This window comes from Scyliorhinus canicula, chromosome 6 (assembly GCF_902713615.1).
Source record: "Scyliorhinus canicula chromosome 6, sScyCan1.1, whole genome shotgun sequence".
Taxonomy (NCBI): domain Eukaryota; kingdom Metazoa; phylum Chordata; class Chondrichthyes; order Carcharhiniformes; family Scyliorhinidae; genus Scyliorhinus; species Scyliorhinus canicula.
In genome coordinates, this window is record NC_052151.1 from 20720297 (window position 1) to 20734224 (window position 13928).

The 13928-nt window shown below is 47.5% G+C and overlaps 1 protein-coding gene across 1 annotated transcript in view; it reads left to right on the plus strand.

Moving 5' to 3' along the window:
• Positions 1-210: 210 nt before the first annotated feature.
• Positions 211-13928, plus strand: part of LOC119967024 — an 18126-nt gene continuing 4408 nt past the window's right edge. The window contains exons 1-3 of the mRNA XM_038799027.1: positions 211-426; positions 1784-1913; positions 13643-13817. Coding sequence (XP_038654955.1) covers positions 295-426; positions 1784-1913; positions 13643-13817 — 437 coding nt within the window. The 5' untranslated portion in view covers positions 211-294. The remainder of the gene's footprint in view (positions 427-1783; positions 1914-13642; positions 13818-13928) is intronic.

The window sequence follows — 13928 nt, forward strand, 5'->3', positions numbered from 1 at the left end:
TTGGAACTAATAATGAAATAGCTGCCGCGGACAGTGCAGACTTCCCAGCAACCAGCACTCACATGGTTAATGATTTCTAAATTCATCACATTTGGGATGAAGAAACATTTCCATAGTTAATTATCTGGGGCAGTTCTTCAATGCATGATGTTCATGCCTGTAGCTAAACTTTATTCAAAATCATCTCCCTAAAACTGTATAAAAATCTCTGAGCTCTCTGCTCAAACTGCAGATCGAGCTGAAGGTGCTGAGAGTCATTCAGTGGCTTCACCAGTGATCTGAGCCGACACCAAGATGCTGAGAATCTTCTTAACCATGTCTGTCCTCTTCTGGAACCAACTCGCTGCACAGAATGCGGTAGACAAGGTGCTCGACCTCTGTGAAGAAGTTGACTGCTTTAAACCCATTTTCGTAATTCAGAGCGGGGTAAGTATAGTTCAGAGTTTACCGCATTCTCTATTGTTTGGACCAGTACAAATTATTTAATGCCTGTTTTTTGGGGTACATGTGCGGCGCACCGACAGCTCACACGCCAACCCTGAGACATGAGACTGGACTGGAATCGGTCCTCGGCTCTTATTAACATTTTATACAGGAGTTGCCATCGCCTGATTGGTCTTCACTACCAGGTAGAGTAGTAAGGAAAATATCAGGGATTACTTCTCCAGCACCGGATCAAGAGATGGGTCGGTATGGGAACTGGGATGAGTTAGTGAGACAATGTGAAGGAATGTACACTTGGGGATTGTTCCAGCTCCTTCTGTATTCACTGAATCAAACCCACTTTCTGAAAGGAAACTTATAACAGACTTAATGTCACTAAATTGTATCTTCTCAATTTGCGCATAATTGTGCTCTCGTCAGCCAGTGTGCAGGACGCGAATGTGATAGGCTGTTCCAATCCGTCGCACATTCGATGTGCAAACACGGCCCCCACTCCGTAAGGGGAAGTGTCACATGTGAGTAGAAGCAACTTGGCTGGTTTGAAATGGGTGAGCAATTTCTTAGAGGGAAATCTCTGTTTCATCTCCATGAATCTCTTCTGGTGCGGTGGGGGGGGGGGGGGGGGGGGCATACCCACTGGTGCCCCTTCTTAACAGCTGGTGGAGCGGGCTGTGCAGTATTGCCATCTCTGTCCGGCAAGGTATTGTCCATTTACCCATCCTGCCTGTACCTGTGGGCTTCTTTGTGTTCTGCTTACAGCTTACATTCCCAGCTAGATTTGTATCATCAGTAAACATGGGTATATTTTACTCAGCTCCTTCAGCTAAGCTAAGTGAAGTGCACAGCTCATCCCAGCCAGGACCATCTGAAGATTCCGGTTTCTTCCTAGGCCGCCTTTTATCTGATTAAATTAATGGGCCTCCACCCCTCACCGGGCGAGCTCATAATCCACGTGCCCCACAGGTAGATTGGGCGGGTTGTCCCCATGGGTCTTGTGGGGGTTACAAAACTGGGAATGTGTTCATTGTATTGATTCAGTGTAGAAAAACGTCAACAAACTTTTCACTATGTATGTTTATTGTTTTTTTAAAATGGGGAAGGGACAAGGCCCAGAGTGCAGAACACTAAAGTTGACAAAGTGAGAGAGGAATCAAAATTAATCTGGAAGTGCTGATGCCAACAATTCCATCAAAACTCCGAAATCTTTTACATGGTCAGTCCATCCAGGACATGAATACTGTGACCACACCTTGGAACTGAGGACAATCCTCTCAACACTGATCTATTTTGGTGTTAGTTCAGTTGTCATATCGTAATCGATTTTCTCTTCTAATCTTAGAGTTATGATGTAATGAAATTCAAAAGCCACCAATGGGTTGAAACGGAGGTTTCTGGAATGGATATGGAACATGCACTGGAGGTCGGCCTGGGGAAACTTTTCACTTATCTATATTTTAATAATTCTGCAGGTATGTCAGATGTTCTACAGTAGTGCACTCGCCAACATTGAGGGCATTTAAAAGTTTATTGGATAAGCATATGGATGATAATGGCATAGTGTAGGTTAGATAGCCTTTAGTTTTTGACTTCTCATGTCGGTGCAACATCGTGGGCCGAAGGGCCTGTACTGCGCTGTATCGTTCTATGTTCTATGTTCTATGTTCCTTCAAAGTAACAACAGAATATAAAACAACAATTCACTCTTTAACCTGTCACGTTTGAAACTTTCTGTACAGACTGACACACTGACCAAAGAATTCCACAATTGTCAATCCCAGAGTGTTCCTCGTTCACATGTGACTAGTGGGTTGAAGGGTCATTTGGGCTACTTCTTTGAAACCTGCAGGATTTATGTTCCCAGAATCTGGGTAGGTTTCCCACGTGTGCTGGGAGTGAGATTCCAAACTCATGTTCTGACTCCAGCTGTGGCTGTTGAATTTTCCGAGTATAATAAAGGTTCTTTGTCAGGCATGAATCCCACTATTTGAGTCAACATGAACCCGTGTGGAAGCTGATAAACTGCATCTCTCTTAGTTTACCGGATGCTGCGGGAATGCTGGCTCCTAACTGAGACTCGGTGGAAATTCTGCCTTTTTCAAGAGGTTAAAGTCCAACAGGCTTGTCTGGAATCACTAGCTTTCGGAGCGTAGCTCCTTCATCAGGCTCTCCAAAAGCTAGTGATTCCAGATAAACCTATTGGACTTTAACCTGGTGTTGTAAGACATTTTATTTTGCCCACCCCAGTCCAACGCCGGCATCTCCACATCATTGTTCAAGGGGAATCCTGTTTGAAAAACTTCATTTCGATATTTAATGGATAATGGGGATTGTACAGCTGTTGTTGTGTTTATACACTTTCAAAAGGTGTTTGTGAAATTACAATATGATAGCAACATTTAAACGCATGGGTTTAAAGTGATTGGCAGCATTGATACAGAATTATCTCAGTGACAGAAACCAGAGAGTCACGGTGAACAGTTGTTTTTCAGACTGGGTGAAGTAAATCGCTGGCTTTTAAAGCAGACCAAGCAGGCCAGCAACACGGTTCGATTCCCGTATCAGCCTCCCCAGACAGGCCCCCGGAATGTGGTGACTAGGGGCTTTTCACAGTAACTTCATTGAAGCCTACTCATGACAATAAGCGGTTTTCATTTCATTTCATCTGCAATAGTATAATTACACTTTGGGTAAATATTAATAATATGGATTTGGGTGTGCAAGGCATAATTTCAACTTTTGCAGGTGGTAAAATAATTGGGTAATGGAGGAGGATGCTAACAGGAAAACCGAAATGAACTAAATCGAACAATTTTACTGCGGTGTCTGTGAATGAATTATTCAATGTTCAATTCACATTTACTCAAATCACCCCAAACCTCGCCTGTTCTCACCCACCTTCCAGTGGAAGCGGAGAAGATAAAATACCTGCCCTTTGACCTCGTCCCTTCCTGAGGCGATGGCGAAGTGGTATTGTCACTGGGCGGGTTATCAAACACCCAGAGCAATGTTCTGGGCACCCAGATTTGAATCCTGCCATGGCAGATGGTGAAATTTGAAATAACAATGTCTGGAAATAAAGGGCCGGGTCGAAGAATCGTCTGGGGGCGACGTGAATCCTGTCTCCGCCGGCTGCCGATTTCTCCGGAGCTGGGGATTTGGCACAGGCGGGAATCGTGCCGCGCCGGTTGGCGGCCACTGGCAGCAGCCCCCCAGCGATTATCCGGCCCATGATGGGCCAAGTGGTCACCCGTTTTCGACCGGTCCTGCCGGCTTAAATTAGAGTAGGTACTTACCAGCGGGACCTGGCTGCGCGGTGGCCTCTGAGGTCCTCGGGGTGCATGTGGAGATCTGGCCCTGGGATGTGCCCCCACGGTGGCCTGGCCCGCAATCGGGGTCCACCGATCCGCCGGCGGGCCTGTGCCGTGGGGGCACTCTATTCCTCCACGTCGGCTGCTGTGCTCCTCCACAATATCCGACGTGGAGATGATCCCCCTGCACATGTGCTCGGCTGATGCCAGCACACGCTGGCACTCCCGCACATGCGCCAACTCACGCCGGCTGGCAAAGGCGCTATGGCGCCGGTTGGCATGATGCCAAGCCCCTTCCGCGCCGGCAGGCAGGGCGCAAACCACTCCGGCGTCAGCCTAACCCCTGAAGGTGCGAAGGATTCCGGTGCCGGTGCCACTCCTCGGCGCCCAAGTTGCCGCCGGAGTTGCCGCCGGTTCGCAGACAATCCTGCCCAAAAAGTCAAATGATGATCCATGAAACCATTGTTGATTGTTGGGGAACAAAAACATCTGATTCACTGATATCCTTACGGGAAGGAAATCTACCAAACTTACCTGACTGTCATGTATACAGAACAAGGTAAATGAGCTTGTTGCTCACGTTGAAATTGGCCGGTACGATGTTGTGGGCATCACCAAGAGGTGGCTGCAAGGGAATCAGGGCTGGGATCTAAATATACAAGGATATGTGTCCTATCGAAAGGACAGGTAAATGGGCAAAGAGAGCGGGGTTGCATTGTTAGTAAGGAATGAAGTTAAATCGATAGCAAGGAGCGATATAGGGTCAGAAGGCATAGAATTTGTGTGGGTAGAGTTGAGCAAAGGTAAAAAGATCCTGATGGGAGTTATGAGCAGGCCCCCTAGCAGTAGTCAGGATGTGGGGCATGAAATAAATTGGGAGTTGTGAAAGCATGTAAAATAGGCAATGTTACAATAATCATAGGGGACTTCAATATGCAGGTGAACTGGGAAAATCAGATTGGTAATGGATTCCAAGAAAAGGAATTTGTGGAATGTTTAAGAGATGGTTTGTTGGAGCAGCTTGTAACAGGTGCTACTAGGGAACAGGCAATTCTGGATTTGGTGATGTGTAATGAGGCAGACCTGATTTGGGATCTTAAGGTGAAGGAACCCTTAGGGAGCAGTGACTACAATATGATAGAATTTACCCTGCAGTTTGAGAGGGTGAAGCCGGAATCAGATGTAATGGTATTACAATTAAATAAGGGTAACTGCAAAGACATGAGGGAGGAGCTGGCCAGAGTTGATTGGGGCTGGTTTAGCACAGTGGGCTCAACAGCTGGCTTGTAATGCAGAACAAGGCCAGCAGTGTAGGTTCAATTCCCGCACCGGCCTCCCAGAACAAGCGATGGAATGTGGCGACTAGGGGCTTTTCACAGTAACTTTGTAACTTAATTGAAGCCAACTTGTGACAATAAGCGATTATTATTATTGGAAAAGGAGCCCAGCAGGGAAGACAGTGGCACAACAATGGCCGGTGTTTTTGGTGGTTATTCGGGAGGCACAACAGAAATTCATCGCAAGGAGGAGGAAACATGCTAAGGGGAGGACAAGGCATCCATGCTTGACGAGGGAAGTCAAGGACAGCATGAAAGAAAAAGCATACAAAATGGTGAGGATTAGTGAGAAGCCAGAGGATTAGGAAGCCTTTAAAAGCGAGCAAAGGACAACTAAAAAGCAGTAAGGGGAGAGAAGATGAAATGTGAGCACATGCTAGTTAGTAATATAAAGGAAGATAGGAAGAGGTTTTTTCAATATATAAAAGGTAAAAGAGAGGCAGAAATAGACATTGGACCACTGGAAAACTTGGCTGGAGAAGTAATAATAGGAAACAAAGAAATAGCAGCCAAACTGAATAGTTACTTTGCATCAGTATTCATAGTGGAAGACACCAGTGGGATGCCAGAGCTCCAGGAGAACCAGGGGGCAGAGGTGAGTGCAGTGACCATTACTAAGGAGAAGGTTTTGGGGAAACTGAAAATCTGAAGGTGGATATGTCACCTGATCGGATGGACTACCCCCAGGGTTCTAAAAGAGATAGCTGAGGAGATTATGGAGACATTGGTGGTGATTTTTCAGGAATCACTTGAGGCAGGAAGGGCCCCAGAGGACTGGAAAGTGGCTAATGTAACATCACTATTTAAGAAGAGAGGGAGGCAAAAGATGGGAAATTATAGGCTGGTTAGCCTGACTTTGGTCATTGGTAAGATTTTAGAGTCCATTATTAAAGATGAGATCGCGGAGTACTTGGAAGTGCATGATAAAATAGGACTGAGTCAGCACGGCTTCGTCAAGGGAAGGTCATGTCTGACAAATCTGTTCTTTGAGGAGGTAACAAGGAAGTTAGACAAAGGAGAACCAATGGACTTGATTTATTTGATTTCCAGAAGGCCTTTGACAAGGTGCAGCACAGGATACTGTTAAATAAGTTACAAGCCCATGGTGTAAAGGGTAAGATCCTGGCATGGATAGAGGATTGGCTGACTGGCAGAAGGCAGAGAGTGGGGATAAAGAGGTCTTTTTCAGGATGGCAGCCGGTGACTAGTGGTGTGCCTCAGGGGTCTGTGCTGGGACCACAACTTTTTACAATATACATTAATGATCTGGAAGAAGGAACTGAAGGCACTGTTGCTAAATTTGCAGATTGTACAAAGATCTGTAGTGGGACAGGTAGTATTGAGGAAGCAAGGGGGCTGCAGAAGGACTTGGACAGGCTAGGAGAGTGGTCAATGAAGTGGCAGATGGAATACAATGTGGAAAAGTGCAAGGTAATGCATTTTGAAAGGAGGAATTTAGGCATAGACTATTTTCCAAATGGGGAAATACTGAGAAAATCAGAAGCACAAAGGAACTTGGGAGTCCTTGCTCACGATTCTCTTAAGGTTAATGTGCATGTTCAGTTGGCAGTTAGGAAGGCAAATGCAATGTTAGCATTCATGTCAAGAGGGCTAGAATACAAGACCAGGGATGTACTTCTGAATCTCTATTTGGAGTATTGTGAGCGGTTTTGCGCCTCTTATCTAAGGAAAGATGCACTGGCCTTGGAAAGGGTCCAGAGGAGGTTCACAAGAATGATCCCTGGAATGAAGAACTTGTCATATGAGGAACGGTTGAGGACTCTGGGTCTGTACTCGTTGGAGTTTTGCAGGATAAGGGGGGATCTTATTGAATCTTACAGGATACTGCGAGGCCTGGATAGAGTGGATGTGGAGAGGATGTTGCCACTTGAAGGAAAAACTAGAACCAGAGGACACCATCTCTGACAGAAGTGACGATCCTTTAAAACAGAGATGAGGAGGATTTTCATCAGCCAGGTGGTGGTGAATCTGTGGAACTCTTTGCCGCAGAAGGCTGTGGTGGCCAATTCACTGAGTGTCTTTAAGACAGAGATAGATAGGTTCTTGATTAATAAGGGATCAGGGGTTATGGGGAGAAGGCAGGAGAATGGGGATCAGAAAAGTATCAACCATGATTGAATGTGTAACAGACTCGATGGGCTGAGTGGCCTAATTCTGCATCTATGTCTTATGGTCTTATAGTCTTAACCTCCCTCTGAAATGGCCTAACAAGCCACTCAGTTCAAGGGCAATTTGGGGATGGGCAAAAAAGGCTGTTCTTGCCGACAATGTCCACACCCAATCAATAAAAAAAGAAACACTCTTTCCAAACTCATTCTACCGATTTGTGCACTGTTTTCACTGCCCTCCATGTGGCCTTCTTCCCGTAGCTTCCTTTTAGACTTGCCTCTTAAATGCCTCAATTAAATCTGCCTTCACCACACTCACAGGCAGTGCTTCCAGATCCTAACCAGGAACTGCGTTAAAACAGCCTCCTACACTCCAGGAGAAAAGTCCCAGCCTATCGAGCCTCTGTGCTTTCTGACTCTGAATAATTTCCCACCTCCCCAGTCACAGACTGATTCCTGGGAAACCAGGATGGACGTTTGAGGAGGGTTTGAGTCAGTTGTGATTGTATTTACTGAAGTTCATAAAAATGAAGGGGAATCTCATAGAAACGTATAACATTCTAACAGGACGAGAGAGGGTAGATTCAGGAATGATGGGTGGGATTCCCTCATCCTGGGGCTAAGCATTGATGCTGTTGTAAATGCTGCAGCGTTTTACGGCCCATCAACAGGCCCTGGGAACATTGATCCTGTGCCTCACAGGGGGCCAGAACGGCACTAGGGAGCCTCATGACGCTCAAGCTGCCGATACGGCCATCAGAACGGGCGCCGTGGGTCCGCGCATGCGCTCTACGGCTGGCACGAGTTTGCACATACATGTTACGGCCAGCAAGAGTTTGCCTTCACCGCTCCGGCACCGACGCAACATGGCAGAGAGCAATAGGAGCCCGGCACGGAGGAATACAGGCCCCCACCAGGATAAGCCCGCCCACCGATCGGTGGGCAGGCCAGGCACCCCCCCCCCCGGGGTTGGATTGCCCCCACCAGGCCGCCCTCGCAATATCAAGGCCAAGGTCCCGCCGAGTTGGAACACATGAGAACGGCGCCGGCGGGACTCGGCCTAACTCGGCCCATTGCGTGCAGAGAATCGCCAGACCCCGACCGGCGCTACGCCGACCGCGCCAGCGCCAATGGCACGGGGTCGGAGAATCCCGCCCGATGTTCCTGATGGTGGGTGTGTCCAGAACCAGGGGTCACAGTCTGAGGATATTGGGATGACCATTTCAGACTAAGATGAGGAGAAATTTGTTCACCCAGAGAGTGGTAAACCTGTGCAACTCGCTATCACAGGAATCAGCGGAGGACAAAGCATTTTATGTTTTCCAGGAGTAAAGCACTCTCCCCTCACTGCCGCAACCCCCCCCCCCCCCCCCCCCCCCCCCCCCCTTGTACTCAAGTCTTTGCCGTCTGGCCCCTTCCACCCCCACCAGCCCCATCTTACCATCTGTCTAAAATGGAGAAACTTGTCTCTGAATCCCCCAATCCTGCTTGACCTCCCCCTGGTCTTGCCTGCGGAGCCTGGCACAGAGTCGGAGCATCCGCAAACTCAGCGCTCTGAAAGGCAGGTGACCGTACTGTGAGGTCACAAAGGAACTGCCATTCACCAGCTGCTTATATACTTCCAGCTGGTGATGATTCCCGCTGCTCTAATTAGCCACTGGGCTGGGCTTTTGATTTGGAGTGGGGGAAGGGGGGGATGCAGGTGAGCTGCCGTTTTAAGACGACCCAACCCACCAGGAAACTCTGGAGAGGACAACTGCTGTCTATTTTTAGCTCAGAGGCAAACTGATTTTTGGCCAACTGCCAAATTTCTCAAATGTGGCAGGACAATTTGAGAAGGTGGATTTAAAAAGTTATAGAGTCACAGGAACCTCCAGCACAGAAAGATCTGTCAGCCCACCGTGTCTGCACCAGTCAAAAACAACCAGCTAACTATTCTAATCCCATTTTCCAGCACTTGGCCCACAGCCTTGGCTGCCTGGGATCGCAACTGCACATCTTCAATCTTATTAGAGTTGTTGTGTTATGTTGTTTGGAATAACACAGGCTGCCACTTGGTGCAGTTTTAAGTAAAAGATGCTCCAGACTTTGAAATGAGTTCAATGTGTTTATTGAACTATTAGCACAGTTCTCACTGAGTTCGACAACCTAATTGTAGTAACTCAGTCTAACTGAACCAGCCTTGCTCTAAGCCACGTGCTGGGGTGTGATGCTGAGGATACACCCTGTCTCACTCTGTAGATGTTGGTCTGTGGAAAGAGGCGGGGTATGATTGCCTCATCCCTTTTATAGTGAGATACCACCCCTGAGTGTCCTGACTGCTCATTGGTCGTGTCCTCTTCTAAGTGTTCATTAGCTGCATGTTTGCATATCATGACATCTCCCCCTTTTTTATGTTTTTTTGGTGTATGTGAATGGAAGTACATGTGAATGAGTCTGTCTAACGTGACTGACTGAGGAATACACAACAGAGCAAACAAAACAAATGTTCATAAATCCAGTCTCTGAGGCTTGCGTCTTATCCTGGTCGACCACCGGAGAGGAGGTGGAGGGGATGACGGCACATTGACAGGCGGGATGGAAGCCTGACTGGTGGCCTCGTGGCTTGAGGTATCTGGAGGTGGCAATTCAACATGTGGAAATGGAGGGGAAAGTGATTGTGGGCAAGCAACTTTGCGCAGTGCACATCGATTCCTTCGCACGCTGGCGCCATCAACCATACGTACAACATAAGAACGGGGCGCGGCCTGTCGAACAGCGACAGCCGGAGCAGACCACCCACCATCCGGTATCTTGATCCTGACAGTGTCTGCCGGGGATAGCATGGCCAGATCGGAGGCATGGGCATCATAGCCCTTTTTTTGACGGTCTTGAAGCTGCTGCATCTTCTGCAGCACCGGGAGGTGATCAAGGTTGGGCAGGTGTATGGCTGGAAGCGTCGTTGACAGGAGTTGAGCCACCGATCTGGCCGTCCTATCCCCGGACAATGGAGTTGCCCTGTACGCGAGCAGTGCAAGGTGTATGTCGGAAGCAGAGTCCGCGAACTTGCAGATGAGTTATTTAGCAATGTGCCCCCCTTTCTTGACTTTTCCATGCGGACTGGAGGTGACATGGTTGAAATTGTATAACCTGGCAAACATAGACCATTCTCGACTGTGAAAGCACGGGCCATTGTCGCTCATGACGGTGATTGGGATGCCATGCCTTGAGAACGCCTCCTTACAGGCTTTGATGACAGTCCGTGAAGTGAGCTCTTGTAGCTTCAGCACCTCTGGGTAGTTTGAGAAGTAGTCAATGATCAATATGTAGTCGCGCCATTAGCATGGAAGAGGTTGATGCCAATCTTGGACCACGGAGAGGTCTCTTGGTCATGTGGTTGGAGCGTCTCCTTGCTCTGCCCTGGTTGGAATTGCTGACAGGTAGCCCAGTTCAGGACCATGTTCGTGATGTCCTGGCTGATGCCGGGCCAGCTTGCCTGGCTCTGCGTCTGCACTTCTCGACGCCCAGGTGTCCCTCATGAATCTGGTGCAGCACCAAGCTCTGGAGACTGAGTGGAATGACAATCCTGTCCAGCTTGAGAAGGATGGCATCGCTATCGATCACCGTCAGGTCATCCTTAAGATGAGCTCCTTGCCAGGCGTGTACACCAAATTGAAGTCATGCCTCCTAAGTTTAAGCAGGATTCTCTGCAACCGAGGCATCATGTCGTTCAGGTCCTTATGGATGATGTGGGCCAGAGGCCGATGATCCGTCTCGACAGTGAATGTCGGCAGGCCATAGACATAATCATGAAATTTGAGGATGCCGGTCAGAAGACCTAAGCACTCCTTCTCAATCTGTGCATATCTGGTTTCAGTGGGTGTCATTGCCCGTGACACGTAAGCTACTGGTGCCTGGGATGATGTGTCATCTCATTGAACTAACGCCGCACCAATACCATCCTGACTCGCATCTGCGAGTTACGAACACTGTTTGCAAAATGTTCACAAATGATCCTTCAGCCATTTGCTCAACAACGTTACCTAAAATTATGACCAGGACCGCTCCCTCTCTTGTAGGGCCTACAGGGGCTGGTTTAGCTCACTGGGCTAAATCACTGGCTTTTAAAGCAGACCAAGCAGCACGGTTCGATTCCCGTACCAGCCTCCCCGGACAGGTGCCGGAATGTGGCAACTAGGGGCTTTTCACAGTAACTTCATTGAAGCCTACTCGTGACAATAAGCGATTTTCATTTCATTTCTCCTTACTGGCTTAAAGCATTCTCCTGGTTGCATGTTAAGAATTCTGCTCCCTCTAAACCTTTCACACTATGACTACCACAGTTAATATTGAGGAAGCTGAAATGCCCACTTTCACTGCCCTATTACTTTTACACCTCTGAGATCTGTCCACATACCTGCTATTCTATTTCTCTCGGTCTGCTTGTGGGCCTGGAGAACACTCCCATCAATCTGATTGCTCCTTCTCGGTTTTAAAGTTCTATCCAGCTGGCTTCAGTCGAAGTGCCTTACAAGGTGTTGTCCCTCCTTACTGCTGTATTTGATTCCCTGATCACAATTGCCACACCTCACTTGCCATATCTCACTTGAAAATCCTGTATCCTGGAATATTGAGCTGTCAATCCCATCCCTCTCTCAACCATATCTCAGTGATAGCATGAAATCATATCCCCATGTTTTAATTTGTGCCCTAAATTCATCTCCCTGGGTTCATCAGACTCCTTGCATTGAAATAAATACCATCCAATCTTACAAACTCCCTTGTGACTTAAGTAGTCGAGACATTCTCTGCTTTCCTATGTCACTTGATGTCTCTTCTAATTTTGGCTGTGCATCTATTCCTGCTGAATCTTCCCTCAGAATCCCTCCCCCACACTGACAAGTTAGTTTATACCCTCCCCAACAACACTAGCAAACCTCCCTGCAAAAACACTGGATCCATGTTGGTTCAGGTGCAAACTGTCTGCATTGTACAGATCCCACCATTCCCAAAAGCGGTCCTAATGTCCCAGGAATCTGAAGCCCATCCTCTTGCACCTTTCCTCCAGCCATGCATTCATCTTGACCAATTTACTATTTCTATACTCACTCTCACGTGGCACTGGAGGTAATCCAGAGATTACTGCCTTCTGGCTCCTGTTTTTTCAATCTACTTACTAGCTCCCTAAATTCTGCATGCACGACATCTGCCTATGTCGTGAGTAACAATGTGTACTTTATATCTGCCTGTTTGTCCTCCCCCTTCAGTATGCCCTGCGGTCGTTCAGTGATATCACTGGCACCAGGGAGGCAACATTCCATTCTGGAATCACTTTTTCAGACACAGAAATGCACGTCTGCTCCAATTACAATTGAATCCCCTACCACTGTAACCTTGACGTTATTCCTCCTCCCCTACTGTGTACCCATGGTGCCATGGAGTTGGCTGCCACTGCTTTTACCGACGGTCATCTCCCCCAACAGTATCTAAAAGAGTATATCTGTTAGAAAGAGAGATGGCCACAGGGGACTTCTGCACCACCTGCCTTCCTCTACTCTGCCTGGTGGCCCTTTCTGCTTGTTCAATCCTCACCTGCGGTGTGACCACCTCACTGAACGTACTATCCACGACTTGCTCAGCGTCGCATATGCTCCACAGTGAATCCACCCTCAGCTCCAGCTCCAAAATGCGACTAACCAGTAGATGCAGTTGGACACACCTCCTGCAGACGCGGTCACCAAGGACAACCAGCTTCCATGAATTGCCACAATGTAAAGAATCCTTGGTGTTATTCAAAGAATAGAATCGAAAAGTGAAAAAATTATTTTTAACATTCGTGCAACACTGGTTATGCCTCAGCTGGAGTATTGTGCTTAATCCTGGGCTCCACACTTCAGGAAGGAGCCCAGGGCCTTGCAGAGGTTGCACAGAGATTTGTGAGAATTATGTGAGTGTTGATGGGCCTCAGCTACATGGAGAGACTGGGGAAGTTGGAGGGAATTTCCTTTGAGCAGAGAAAGTTACCAGGAGATTTGAGAGGTTTTCAAACCTAGAAGGGTTTTGACAGAGTAAATTTGGTGAAATTGTTTCCAGTGCAGAGGAGTCAATAACCGGAGGACATAGAATTAATATGATTGGCAAAAGAACAGAGGAAGCTTTCATTTAAACAATGAATCATTGTAATCTGGAATGCTCTGTCTGAAATGGTGATGGAAGAAAATTCAATCCCGCCATTCAAAAGATAAATGTTGAACTAATGGGGAACATTTAAGTGGGTCAGTGGGGAAAGAAATCAGTGTGATTAATTGGATAACTCCAGCAAAAGGCACAGGAACAGCATCATTCTGTGTGTCTATAATTCAATGTATCCACATCAGTGTTTTCCACATCTCAGCAAAGTCACCCAGCCCCCTTACCTGGAACTGCTGTGTTTCTTTATCCACAGGTACAATTGTTCCTACCGCTGCTCCTTGGGGAGTTCTTGGTTCTTTGGAAAATGGCACAATGCAACAGTCATTTGTCGTATATCGTCTACTCCTTCCTGAAATCGAAATGGTACCGGAACCATTAGATGACACAGTTGAAGTAGAAAGAAGACCTGATGTTTGGTTCTATGTCAGGTGAGTTTCATTGCTGATATATTTGATATCAAAATGAAAGAGGAAAAGCTGGATAAGCATAACAGGTCTGGCAGCATCTGTGGAGAGGAGCAATTTATGGTTTGAGTCCAA